The 15929-nt window shown below is 20.1% G+C and overlaps 1 protein-coding gene across 1 annotated transcript; it reads right to left on the reverse strand.

Moving 5' to 3' along the window:
- Positions 1-7562: 7562 nt before the first annotated feature.
- PRELSG_0013400 (reticulocyte binding protein, putative) lies at positions 7563-15727 on the reverse strand (the record flags this gene model as incomplete). Its single annotated transcript, XM_028676645.1, has 2 exons — positions 7563-15304; positions 15694-15727. The coding sequence occupies 2 exons, from the start codon at positions 15725-15727 to the stop codon at positions 7563-7565; spliced, it is 7776 nt and encodes a 2591-aa protein (XP_028531250.1).
- Positions 15728-15929: the final 202 nt, after the last annotated feature.

Below are 15929 nucleotides of genomic sequence, written 5' to 3' on the forward strand. Positions count from 1 at the left end.
TTGTTTTTTATACAAATATTTTAATTTAGAAAATTTTAATATTCATAAAATATAATTATGTAAGGGAACAAAAAACACGAAATATAGTATATTATTAAGCCAAGTCGACTTATATTAATAATTTAAATGTATAAAATATATTTTGTATGCATTATGTAAATTTAAGGAGTTATATAATTAAATTGGAAATTTATAATAAAATAAGAATAATGCATGAGAACATATTAAGTTTTAGTTAAGGTATTATTAAATATGAAATGATAAAAATGAAATATTATAAAAAAAAAATTTATGAATAACTTAATTTGCAATTTATAATATAAAAAGTAATAACTAAATATTTAGGAAAAAAATTGAATATAATTTCTTTTTGAATAAATTTTACCTTTTAGTTTATATATAAAAAAATTAATTTTTGTAAAATGGTTTTCTTAATATTATTCCATAAGATACAATTCTAACATTTTAAATCAAAATAATAATCCCCCAGAAATAACATATAAAATTTATTTAAATTGAATATTAAAAACATAAAACTTTGTAAATTTACTTTTGTAGCTTAATTATAACATATAGAATGTTTGTGAAAAAAAAAAGATATAAATAACATTAATAAATATTTGAATTGTTATAGAAAGGATTATACAATTTTTCTTAATTTTTTCAAATGAGACAAATGTTTTATTATCTGAACAAAGTATTCAGAGAAAATGATTGTAAAAATTAATGGACTTATGTGTAAAGGGAAAAATTCATGCATTATTTAAGATGAATATTCAAAAATTAAGTATACTTGCCTAAAATTTTTGTAAAAAGAAAAAGTATTGTGGAATATTAAGATTTATCATTATATGGCTTTCAAGTGGCAACAATATTAATAATTAAAAAAAATAGCAATTATTACTTAAGAATTTAAAAAACCTTACATTAAAATGTTTATAAAAAATAATTTTTCTTATGAAAAACTTTTATTTAAATTATTTTAGAAGATATAAGGAAAAATTAATTGAATATGAAATTGTTTGAAAGGTTAAGAATGATTTCTTGTTCCCATGATATATATATATATATTATATAATGCTCAGTGAAAGCATATAATATATAACTAAATTCTAATTTAAGAAAAAGTGAAAATATTAACACTTAAAGTAATCTATAGTTTCATAATAAATAAATAATCTAGCATAGGTAAATGTATTTTTTTTTTTTTATGAAAAATAATATAGTGAGAATCGAAAAGCATTATATACTATAAAAATATACATTTTATTATCTTTTTCTTTTTAAGATACATTTTTGTAAGCGTAATACTATAGCTTAGAAAATATATAATCGCATGCATTAATCTGAAATATGTTATTAATTTAATGGTATTAATATACATGGATTGGTATGTGACCAATAAATGGTATTATTACCCTATTTTAGACAATAACAATAGTCAATAAATGATATAATAAATCCATTTTAGATCATTGAGTGTTATTAAGTGTATTTGTATACCTATTCTATACAACATTTAAGAAAATACTGAATGGAAATTTTTTTTTATGCATCATGCACCTTTTGTGTTCATTAAAATATTTTCATTTTCTTTAAAAAATTAAAAAAATATGAAATAAAAATAAATTATTGAAGAATTATTTTTAATTTTTGAAAAATTTTAGAATAATTTATTAGTAAACTTAATTCCTAAAATTTTTAGTGAGAATAAAAAATAATAAAAATAAGCTGTTAGAAATAAAATTGAAAATCTTGACTAAAATAAGATAACGTACAAAATAAATATAAGTTTATAATATAAAGAATATATAATTATATATATTAAGTAATTTTAATAGAGATTTCTCTTTATAATCTTTATTAAATTGACTCTTTAAAATATCGTAGAAAAATTTTAATTGCCAATTAATAAATCAGTATATTATTATAAAAAGAAAAAAAATAACAAAACTAAAATTAAACAAAATTATGTATATTATGATTAAAATTAACATTTAAAATACAATTTATTTTATAATGTAAAATTATAATTTTTTTTATTATTCTTTTATTTTTATTTTTTTTTATAGCATTTGCATATTCTGTTTTTCTTTCTAATTTTTTTTTAGTTTATCTCCTATTCTTATTTAAATAAAATATTAAGTTAATCAGAAAAAAAAAGAGAAATATGGCAAATAAGTATTATTATTTTTACTATACATGTACATGTTTATATTATACAATAAAATAAATGGCATAAATGTATAGTATGAGATATATTCAAAGATTATATATAATATTCCAGAAAATGGTTATACATAAATAAATTTGTATAAAAAAAACGGGAAAATGAAAGACAAAAAGGGTTGAATTAAAAAAAGTATTTTTTTATTTTCACGTTTCTTTTTGGAGAAAAAAAAGTGACCAATCTTTTTTTTCTTTTATCTAGAAATATATTTCATTTTATTAAACAAATTTAATTATTCATTGCATTAATTTACACCAAAGAATAAATGTATAGGATTATAGTAGTTTATTGAAGATATTATGCTTTTATATTTTAAGAATTCTTTTTTCTGTTAGGAAAATATAAATATTACTGAAATGAATTGATAAAAAGTAGAGTAACATAAATAATTATATGTACTATATAAAAATAGTTTTAAATATTTCAAGTAACTTAAAATTTTAAGTGATAATAAAAAAGAAAAATATACATATTTTGAACGAATAAAAAATAAAAAATCAGAATTATGCAACTTTTAGTATTATATATATGATTAATTAATTGTGCTCTATCAATTACTTTCCTAGAGTATTGTATAAAAATATTAACAAGGAGAATGCATATATGTCATGTCCGTACTGATTTCAATTATTGAAATTATTTTATTTATGCTTCTAATACATAAATTTTATATATTAAGTTTACATAATTGAGGAATTTTTTTAGAGGCATTTATTTACTTTAATAAAAATATATTTTAATTTTTATTAAAAATTTAAGTTCACGTTAAAATTATTATGTAAAACAATTAATTAAAAGAAAAAAACAAATAAATTTAATTATTGTTATTAATTATATTTTAAAAATATGTAAAAATTAAATATTAATGAAAATATAATAACCCGTTTTGTTCTTTTTTAAATTTTGAACTCAATTTTTTTTGTTAAAAAAAAATTGTCCATTTTGCAACATAAATTTTTATTCCATAAATTCATAACATTAATTTCCTAAATTTTTTTCTTTTTTTTTCCTCTAGGACTAGAAAATGTGTCTGGTTTGTTCTCTATTTTTCGTATGAAAAACATATAGGTAGTTAATAATACCTTTAATTAGTCAATATATTAATAATTAACTATTTTAATTACATAGTGTTAAGTCTAATAATATGATAGTTCCATTTTTAAATATCATGAAAAACGGAATTATAAAATATACAAGAATGAAACTATTAATTGAAAGTAGTAGTTAGTAAAGAGTATAATCGATATTTTTGAACTTTTCATATGATAAAATATAACTAAAAATTATTTATGCTTTAAGTAAAATATTTTATTTACCTTTTTGACATCTTAATATGATGAAAAATGTTACATATAAAAGTTACTAGTCTAGTGCAAGTAAGATATTCAAATAATGCATGTATAAAGATATATATATGATGGTACATATAACAAGATTTTGTATATAGAGGTGGATATACCTAGATATGAGTATCTAAAGATATACTTTGAAAAATAAGAATGATATGCATAGTGGAGTAGATATAATACGAATGCATATGAATTATTTGTTTTTTTCCATATATTTATAAAATAAAATTGATGGTACATAATTTTTTTTATGATTTTTATATGCGAATAATTAAAATTTAATACCGTAAAAGTATTCAAATGGACATTTACTAAGTGAATAAGCCATAGGTAAACGTTTATAAAAAATCTCAAACTTTGTTTAAATGCTGTATAATGAAAAAAAAAAAAAAAAACTAAATGGGCTGTGATTTCCCTGTTTATTTTATTTTTAATTTTATTTAATTATTGGATTCATTTATTAATTATGTATTCTAAAACAGTAAATTTAATAATGAGCATGAAGAGAAATATCTATTTATTTTAATTGATAAAAACACTTCTATAAATATTAGCTCTTTATAAATTGTGCTAAATAATTTGAGACATAATTTATTTTATGTTAAAATAATTTTTTACTGTACTTAGTTTTTCATTAATTTATGATTTAACTTGGTGTTCAATGACTTTACTAGTGTATCTAACAGATTAATAAAGAGAATGTAAAGTGATATATACTTATTTTATATAACATCAATTATTACAAAATATTATTAACTATTTGTAAATTACAATTAGTAACTTTATCATATATTTCCCACTTATATACTATATAATTATTATGCACAGTATCATAAATTTTTTCTATTCACTAAATAACAGGTATTGCGCCAAAAAATAAAAAGTAATAATAAATAATTTTTTTTATAAAGAATATTAAAAAAAATTATAATATACGTGTATATATACATTTACATAATCTTTTTTTTTTTTCATGTATGCATACTAAAAAAAAATTAATATATTTTGTTTATTGTTTATACAAAGAAAAAATACATATAAATATTTTTTTTTCTTAGTGCACGCACTTTTTGTGTAATCATATTTAGATTCCTGTACCTTAGTTTACAAATTACAATGTATGTCAATGTATGTATTTTCTTTGTATACCAATTTATTAATTAGCCTTTTGAATACTTTTAAAGTATATTAAGTAGTCAAATTAATAGGGGGGTAATACAGAGAAATATCTACTATATTTATTATAGACGACTAGTTTATTATAATTATTTTTAATTTCTTATAAGTTTTTGTTTATTTACTCAAAATAAACAATATGAATAAAAATAAAAATAGAAAAAGTTTTGTATAAAAAAAAAGTTATCATAAAAAAGAAAATGATTTGTATATTATATAAAATAAGTAATATTGCAATAAATAAAATAAGTAGATATATCTGTATAAACTATGTATTAATTTGATTCTTTTATATGCTACAAGAGTATTTTATTGTTCAATTAATAAATAAGTATATAAATTTTTTTCTCTCTCTTTCTCACCATATATATATAAATTTATGTATATATTTTTACATATTTTTTTATTTTACATATATACTTTAATTTTTATATGAATAAAGTAATAAATTTAAATGATATACACTTTCGATAAGGAATAATATAAATAGTAGAAAATTAAAATGAGATAAAGGGGAAAAAATGTGAATACAGAGGTAAAAGTACTTAAAAATTAAAATGTTAAAAGGTGAGATGTTTTTGTTAAAATTGTTTATATTTACATAAGATATTTATTGTATTTGTTTATGTGTTATGTATAAGAATTTAGATAGTTTTAAATAATTAAAGACTCAATTTTAAATACTTCTTAACAAAAGAGTTAATAAAAACAAATAAAATTAAGAATTCGCAGTTTTTTTATCAATACGTTTTTTGCAATATTTTATAAGATTTTAAATAGGTAATTAATAAGTTCAATATATAAGCAATATAAATTATATATGGGAAGTAATTTTATAATAAATAAAATTAGTAGAAATAACTCTGTGTTCTTTATTAATTTGATTGTTCAGTAAACTACTAGTCAATAAATGACATTATTAACCTATTTATATCCTTATTAAGAAGAAACATAATGATACTGAAAATTTAGTTGTGCATGTAAAATATTTGAGAAAAATACGTGCACTATGTTACGTGCTTTAGTATGCATACACAAAAAAATATATATATACATATGATTTTCTAATTTTCTATTCAATGATTTTGCTAGAGTATTAGGTAAAATATTAATAAAGAGCACGTAGAGATGCCCCTACTCATTTTAGTTATTGCAAAAGTATGATTATACTATTAATAAATAAACTTTATATATTGAGTTTACATAACTGTGTAATTATTGCTTTAAAGGAATTTATTTTCTTTAATAAAAATACGCTTTTATTTTTATTAAAAATTTAAATCCATGTTAAAATTATTAAGTAAAATAATCAATAAAAAAAACAACGTGAAAATTAAAAATTAAGTATTAATGAAAACATAATATTTTTTATTTTTCTTTTAAATTTTAAATTAAAATTTTTTTTTTTAAAAAAAAAGATTAAACAAAATTTGCGACGGAATTTTAAAATCCCCAAAATTTTAAAAATTAATTTATCAAAATCCTTTTTTTTTTTTCTCTTAAAAAGAATCTGTTTCATATAAAAAAAATAATTTTTTTTTAGGATTACTAGTTAAAGATACCATTAAACTTTTATAGTATAATAGATGTTCTTTCGGAAAATAGAAATTTATCCATGTATTTGCTAGTTTAAAAAAAAAATATAACCATTATTTAAGTGTGTGTTCATTTTATTAGATTTATTTTTATTAATTTTAAAAAAAAAAAAAGATTTTTTTTGGGAAGATATAAACGAAAAAATTTTTAATGGAAATGGCCTTTGTAAAACTTTTGTAGTCAAATAGAATTAATTCTTAAAATAAAAATTAAATTTAAAATTAAAAGAAAAACAAAGGAATTCTGTTTTCATTAATATTTAATTTTTATGTATTTTTAAATGATTTAATAACTATAATTAAATTTATTTGTTTCTTTTAATTAATTATTTTATACAATCAATTTTCTTAATGAAGATATAAATTTTTAATAAAAATAAAGGTTGAATTTTTTTTTAATTAAATAAATGCTTCTAAAACAATTAATTTACTTGATTTTTTAACAATCTAGAAAAGTCATTAAATGACCATTAGTAAATAAATTAGAGAGAGAATATACCTAGTTAATTCACTATTTTACATATTATTAACAGAACATTGTATTATAAAAGGTTAATAATATCTATTATTAACCTATATATAAATATATACGTGCATAATATTTTTTTTTTGATGTTCTTAAAAAAAAATAGATAAAATAATTTGTTTTTTCTGTGTAGCGAATGACAATTATATGGCACACATATTAACATAAATGAGAGATAACTAGTAAAGTACATATTAAACGATAAATAATTAAAAAAATATATTAGTAAATCTTTATATTAAAAATAAAATAAAATTTGCGTTAAATTTAACATAATTTATAAGAAATAAATTAATATTTATAATAACAGATATTTTAGTAAATAAAAGAAGTGGACATTTCTCTACATACTCCATTAAATTGACTGTTTAAACTACTACAAAAGTATTTAAGCACCTACTTAATAAATCAACTGCAAAAATCTCTGAATGGCCAATTAATAAATCATTAAAATAGTATATATAACGTAAGTGTAGTTTTTTATATGTATGGAATAAAATAATGTATAAAATTTTTTTTTTTCAAAATTCCTAAACTAGTTTATAATGAAAGTAATGAAAAAAAAAAAAAAGGTAAAATATAAATATGAAATAATTACAACAAATAATAACGAAAAAAATAGTTTAAAATATTGCATAAAAATTTATTAAAGCATATAAAATGAAAAAAAAATTGAAATTTTTTTGTTAAAAATTTTCTTCTTCAAAGAAGGATACTTCCATAACTTCATCTGCCTTACATATATCATGTAAATTATTATTTTCATATTCTTTAAATATTTTATTCTCTTCGTTATCCTTTTCCGATTCCCCATTATTATATGTAATAAAAATAAAAATACAAGAACATATCAATAAACCACCAAATATTCCTCCTGCGATTTTGACTGCTTCACTACCAAAATTATTTTTTTTACTTTTATTATCCTTTTCATTTGATTTTTGATTGCTTTTATCATAAAGAATATTCCTGTTAATATTATTATTTATTGAAATATTTGTACTTTCTTTCTTTATTATTTCATTCAAATGATTTTCTGTGTCGTTTTTCTCATCTTTCTTAGTCGATTTTTTTTGATAATTTATTTTTATTTCATTTAAATTTTTTATAATACCTTGAATAAAAAGAAGACTATAACTTATTTCATGAAAAAGTTCTTTATTTATCTGTATATTATTTTTTATATTCTCAAAAATTTCTTTTGATTCACTTGTTTTTTTCTTAATTATTCTTTTTTTCTCATTAATTTCTTCTAATATCTTTTCGTTTACTTCTTTTGATAAGTCATAATCATTTTCATTTTGATAAAGATCTATATCTCTCAATAAAGATTTTGTTCTTTCTATTAAATAAGAAATTTTTTCTGCATACATTATCATTTTACTGTTTTCATTATTATTAACATGTTCTATTTCACTTATTTTTTTGGATTCATATGTAATCTCTTCATATATATTATTAGTTTTTTGAAAAAAATCTGAATTTTTGCTCTCAGTGAGTATTTCTTGTTCCTTTTTCTTTATAAAATCTTCAATTTCTTTTAATATATTTTTATTGCTTAAAAATTTATGTTTTTGACTCTCTACAATATTTTCATGTATTTTTGCTATATCAATAAATTTTTCAGCAATCTTTTCCATTTCTTTCAGTTTAGTATTACTGATATTTCTATAAATATCATTTATGTATATTTTTTCTTCTTTAAATTTTTTATAAAGACGTTTTAATTCCCTTAAAAGTTCATCTATTTCATTTATATTTTTATTATCGTCTACTTCTAGAGATAAATTCTGAATAACACTAATTGATTCCATTGCTTCTTTTTCTTTTCTTTTAAATTCTTCTGAAAAATTATATGCATCTTCAACGTTTATCGACTCATAACTACTTATGGCATTTGTATTATAACTTTTGTTTAAGTCATCAATATCGTTAGTTATAAAGTTGCAGCTATTTTTGATATATTCTACACATGATGTAGAATCTTTTTTTTTTTTTTGAATAATTAGCATTTCTTTTGATATTTTAGCATTAATAGTCGTAATCAACAAGGATTTTAAAAATAATTTATAACTTTTTCCTAGTTCTAGTAATTCATTTAAAGATGTATCAACGTTTATAACGCTATTATATCTATCATTTATTTCATCAGTAATTGTATTAATGTTTTGTTTTGCTTTTTCTAATATTATCAAGGGAGACTGGTCTTCTTTTGATTTTTCAATAGTTTCTTCTAAGTTATTTAGAGAATTCTTATTATCATCAAGCTCTGTTTTTATTATATTAATTTTTAATTCTCTATCCATTTTGCTTAATTCATTTAAATACGAATTTGAAAGTTTTTTTAAATTTTCATACTCTTCACCTTTTTTTAAAATTTCATCATAGTGTTCATCATCAATATTTATTTTATTTATTTTTTTACACTTCTCAATTGTTCTTTCTATTTTTTCCAAATAATCATCAGTTTTATTTATCATACATTTAATCCTTTTTTTTAATTCGTCTCTTAATCTTATTTGTTCATAAATACTATTAGCTTTAATAATGATATTTTCACTTTCTTCTGCTTTTGTATCTATATCGTTTGAATTTTTCTGAATTTTTAAAACAATCTGTTTTGTATCACTTATTTTTTCATAATTTTCCAATTTTTTTTCTATTTCTATATTTATATCTATAAATTTTGCTCCTTTATTTATTTCATTGTAAATATCATATGCTTTATCTTTATAAGAGCAATGTATTATTTTACTTTTCTTTATTTCACCATCTTTGATTTTTGCGTTATTCAACTCATTCAATGAAGAAGTTACATCATCTAAATTTGTAATATTCTTAACATTCTGTTTAATGCTTTCAAGATATTCTCTTACTTGAGAGTGCTCTTCTTCGGATCTTTCGTGAACCCTATTTAACTCTTCTTTCATATCAAATATAAATCTTAAAACTTTACTCTTTTTAATGTTGTTAACACTATCCACCAATTTTTCCATTTTTTCCTTTTGTCCTTTAAGTTTATCTTTTTCTATTTTAGCTTTTTCCTTTTTTTCTTTCATACCATTGTATGTTGTAGATGATTCTAAAGCATACAAAGCAAAATTTTCTATAGCTTTATATGATTTATCAAATGATTCACTTATTGTATTCATTTTAATTCTTTCATTTTCAAATATTTGTGTAATATCATTTTTTTTTGATGGAGATTCCATAAAGAAGATGATTGAGGCATCAATATTTAAATTTATTAACTTTTTTAAAGATTCCATATCTTCTTTATTTTGATCTGCTATTTTTTTTATCCTTTCCAAAATTCCTTCTTCATAAGATTTTTTAGATATTTCCATTTCATCTTCCATGCTACTAATCTTAGTTTCTAGGTCTATTAGTTTACTTGATTCATTGTTTAATATGTTTTTTTTATTTTCGATTTTTTTCAAAATTTCTGAAACATTTTTTAAATGATTTTGTTCTATCTCTAAATTGTTTAGTGAATATTCATTTCCTTCAAGATACGTTGAAATTGAGTCTACTTCATTTTCAGATTTATTTAAAATTTCTAGTGTTCTTTGTTTTATTTCATCTATATCCAGTAGAACGTTATCTGAATTAGTTCTTATAATTTGAATTCGGGAATATGCATCAGTAGACTTTTCATTTACTTCATACTCTTCTACTATATTGACATCTTCTTTTAGTATATTTAACTTTTTTTTTAATTTTTCTAATAATTTTTGAATATTATCATAATCATCTCTCATTCCTAAAAATATATTTGTTGCATCATTTTTTTTCATTTCAATCTTTATTTTTTCCGCTAGAATTAAAGATTTATATAAGAGGTTATCCATATTTTGTTCGTATTGTGAAGATAATTCACAATTTTTGCTGGTTCCTAGCAAATGTTTTTCTGCATCATTTAAGCATCCTTCAGATTCATTCACATATTTATCTATTTCTTCTATTACATCTTCTGTTATTTTTTTTTCTTCATATTGATCGTGATTCTTTAAGTATTCTATTTTATTTTTTCCCCTTCTTATATTGTTGTGAAACATTTTTGAAGCTTCTTTATGTTCTTCAGCTTTTGTTAAAAGCTTGTTCATATTTTCTTTATTAGTTGTAACACGATTTTTAATAATCTTAATTTCCTCTATATCTCTATCAATAGATTTTTCATCTAAGTTATTTATAAGTAAGTCTCTTAATTCTTCTGCCTTTTTAATATCACTTAATGTAGCTTTATTTATATTTTCTGTTTCTATAAATTTCTCTTTTGTATTTTCTTTTTCTGCTTTGGCTTGTTGTGCATTTTTTTTTATGTCTTCCATAATACTACTAAATCTTGTAGACATTAACATTTTTTCCATATTTTTAATTTCTTTTAATGCATGATCGATGTCACTTTTTTTTTTTTTTATATCTTTCAATTTATATTCGATATTTATTTTAATATTATCAATATTATCTTCTATTTCGATATTGGAGATTTGTTCATATATTGCTATAGCTTCTTGTTCTAATGCTATTATTTTCTTTTGGCTATCCTGAGAATTTTCAACATATTCTTCATAATTAAAATTTTCCAATTCATTTTCTGTGATATTCGCTGTATTCTCTTTTAATTGCTCAATTTTTTTTTTATATAAACTAATAGTTTGTATTTCTTCTTCAGCCTTCTTTTTCTCATCACTAATTTGGTATATAGCATCATGTATCATTATCTTTTTATATTCTAAAATTTTTATATTTATATCTGTTAATGAAGGCTTTAATTCATCTTTTGCTGTATTTAATTTTTCCATTATATTTTTCATTTTTTCATAAATTTGTTTTGTATTACTTTTTTTTTCTTCTAAATTATCATTATTTTGTTTTTGGTAATTCGATGCTTCTACTTGTTCCTTAGATTCGTTTCCAATGCTAATTAATTTATTTTTATGTGTCTCAATTATATCTATAAGATTTCTAATAAGTTGTGATGTTGTTTTTAGTATTTCCTTATTATTTTTATTCATAACTTTTTCTATATCATTTTCGGAATTATAATTTTCAGCATTTTTCTTGGATTTTTCTAAAATATCTAAATTTTTTTGTATTTCATCATTAATTTGTTGATCTAGTTTCATTATAAGATTATGAATTATATTTGAAATTTCATTAATTTGGATATTAATTGTATTGTTGGTTTCTACATTTAATGATGCAACTTCTAATTTTATGACACTTATTTTTCCTGTAATATCTGTCAAATGATCTTTTTGGCTTGATATATTTCCTGTAAGTGTTTTTATATATTCTTCAGTAAGAGCATTACGAACATTTTCTTTTATCGTTTTAGATTGTTGCAGAATTCCTTTTGATTTTCCCTCAAAATCATTAATTTGATATATTTTATCCTCTATATCTCTTTTCATTTCTTCTAATTTATTTAAAAATTTAGTTTTTATATTTTCTTCTATCAAGTTTTCTTCATTAATTATAGCAATCTCTCTAGATAGTTTATCTCTTAAAGCGTTCGCACTTCTTTTCAAATCATCAACTAATAAGTTATTCTTATTAGACTCATTTATAATATTATTTAAAATTTTAGAGGATTCAATGACTGTATTTGAAAAATTGATTAGGTTAATACTACTATCAATTGAGCTAGTTGCATCATCAAACCTCGTCTGATGCTCTCTTAATTTACTGTGCATATTTTCCTGGTCAATACGTTCTTTCAAAGCTTCAATATTATTAACAATGCTAGTATCTGGATACATAGTAAAGTATAATTTTATTTTGTTGTATTGTTCTAACTGCTCTCTTATAGCACTCACAGCATTTTCTTCATCACTAATTTGTTTTTTAATTTCCTTCTTATTACCACAAATAGTTTTTTCAAGGTCTAATGTTTTTTGAAAGGTATTTGTTCCTTGTTGTACATCATTATCTTTATCAAAAAAATTTTTCAGAAATTCATCTTTTCTTGTCATTATATTATCTTCATAACTTTTAAATATGTCCTTGTTCTTTTCATAATTATATATATTTGTAGATGCTAAATTCCATATTCTATTAAAATTATTTGAAGATATTTCAATTTTTTTGTGCAAATCTTCAATTAATCGAGTTAAGATGCGATTTTTAAGTTCTGTGATTTTGTTATTTGTAGGTTTTACATCATTTTCTACAGTTAATGAAGCACTATCTACACTTTTAATTATTTTAGTGCATTTTTCTGTTGCCTCATCCAGAAGCTCATTAATTCTATTTAGACTGTAATCCTCATAGTTTAATGATTTTTTTTCATCTATAAACTGTGATATTTCTTCAAATAATTTTTCCAGTTTTCCATCATCAAATAAAGATCTTAAAGCTGAATTAATTCTTTCATTTATCTCTTGTTTTTCCCTTATGCATTCTTCATCATTAAAGGATGTTTCATTTATTAATGTTTCAATAATTTTAAGATCTTCATTTTCATTTTTTTTTAAATGTATAATTGACTGCAAATCATTATTTTTGTTGTTCATTTGTTCCAAGTATTGTTTTATTTCTTCTATAGAATTTTTTTTATTTTCGTCTTCTTGTTTTTTTAATTTTTGTAGATCACTTTTTTTTTTATTAATTTGTTCATTTAAACCGCTAATTGTATTTTCTAATTTTTGTAATTGATTATAATTTTCTCTTAATATATCAAGTTCATCACTTGATGATTCTATGATATTTTCAATATTTTTTTTTATACTTAAAACCTCTTCTGTAATATCAATCAGGTTATTTTCTTTATCTAGTGGTAATTCTCTTTTCATTGATTCTATATCAGACGACCTTGACATAATAGAACTATGCTTAGTGTTCGATAAATTCATCTTTTCTTCTATGCTAGTATTATGCATAGATACTTCAGCATATAATGCATTAAGTTCACTTTGGATACTACTAATTTCTGAGCTGCTATATCCATGTGATAAATATTCTAAGTTTCCTATATCTCCATCAATTATACTCTTAATATTACTAAATAATTCCCGGGAATCTGAAACAATTTTTTCACTTTCTAATTTTACACTTTCGGGATAAACTAATGATTTTATTTTTTCCCCTAGTTCTTCTAATTCTTTTTTGAATAGATTATTAACTTCACCTTTATATTCATTAAAATTTCTTCTTAATCTATCATTCCAAATTTTATAATGGTGTATTCCATTACCTAGAATTGAAACATAGTCAAGTTCTTTCGCTATAGAGGATGAGGGAAAACTTTTTTTAAGTGCATGACTGTTACAAACTTTTAACTTATCAAGATAATCATATGTAATATCTGCATTCTTCTTATAAACATCTTTAATATCACTAACTTCTTCTATTAATAACTTTAAAGAATTTTTAACTTCTTTTTCACACATATTTCCGTTCTTAATTCTTAGTAATTTATTATCAGAATTCAGGAAATCGTCAATTTCTTGTAAAAAGTCGCTATCCGCCTTTTTATTTACTTTTAATTTATTTAAATAAGCTTCAATGATTTTTTTATATCTATTATTTATTGTATTAATACATCCATATAAATCACACTCTACACCATTGCATCCAAAGAGACCACAAAATTCCTTCTTTATATAATTATTTACAGAATTAAAAGCAGTACTGTCTTTATTTATACATCTATCATGGTATTTCTTTGTAGTTTCTAGATCCCCTTTTACTTTCTCTCTAAACGAATGAAGCTCACTTTCATATAAACTCTTTTTTACATCATCCCCTAGAAGTGATATTAAATTATAAAATCTTTTTCTTATATCCTGTTTAGTTTTTTCATAAAAATTTATAGCATTATTTTCACAATTAACAAAATCTGCAATCTTAGGTGACGAATATTTCACAAAATTTAATTTATTACTATAACTAAGATGGAAAATTAAATCATTGTAAGAGTTTGCAGTTACATATAAATCTTTAGCTATAGTAATTTTTTCTTCAATTGTTCTAATGAGAGTGTTGTATTCATTCAAAGCATTTATGTCAATTGATGGTGTGTTTACAGTTTGAATAAAAGAATTTGTGATTCCATTTACTTTATCCTTTTTTTTTTCTTCTTTAGTATTATATGTTTTAGATGAATTTGGACTTCTGTTTTTTATATGTACAAAATATGATGGATTTGTATTTTCATTAGAATCTAAGTTTACAGATGATACCTTTTTAGGTAAATATGATGCTTTTGCATCTACAATTCTTAAGTTATAAATTTTTTTATTATAAATATTTTCACTAGGAAAATTAAAAGTTTTTAATTTTTTTTTTTTTGTGCTATTATATTCTTTAATAATATTATTTTTAATTTCTTTACCTTCTTCTAAACTTGAATCAAATAATAAATTGTTTTGATTATGTTTAAATTCATTTGATGTTATTTTAACTTTTTTCTCATAACTTATATCTATATATATTAAAAAAAGTTAAAGAATATTGCACCGAATATAATATTTATCTTTTAAAAAATATAAAATAAATATAAACATATATCCATATGCATATATATATATATATATATATATATATCAGGTTACCAAATAAAGTAAATAATGTAATTAAAAAGGTCACCCCCAATTTTTTTTTTTCCATATTTTATATAAATTTAATTTTTTTTTCTTTTCCTAAAATTTAAAAGAAATATAAAAATATTTTTGTTAATTAATTATATTTGTTTTTCACGTAGATATAAATACAACATGCTCTTTTGTATTTTATTTATGGTATTATTTTTATACAACTTTAATTTTAAATTATAATAATTGTTTGATTATAAATACAGAATGACTAAGTTACATACCCATGCATATATTTTCAAAATATATGGCATCTATTAAAATGTATAAACGCATTGTTATACAATGCACACACAAAGAAAAAGAACAGAAAGATTAAAAAAGAAAAAATAAATATATAAAAGTGAAGAGAAGAAAAGAAAAGTAATATTTGTGTATAAATATGTGTAAAATAAAAAATAGAGTAAATAATAAAATGATTATCTTAAAATATCAAGTGTTGCAATTAAAAAAAAA

This window comes from Plasmodium relictum (assembly GCF_900005765.1).
Source record: "Plasmodium relictum strain SGS1 genome assembly, contig: PRELSG_00_v1_122, whole genome shotgun sequence".
Taxonomy (NCBI): domain Eukaryota; phylum Apicomplexa; class Aconoidasida; order Haemosporida; family Plasmodiidae; genus Plasmodium; species Plasmodium relictum.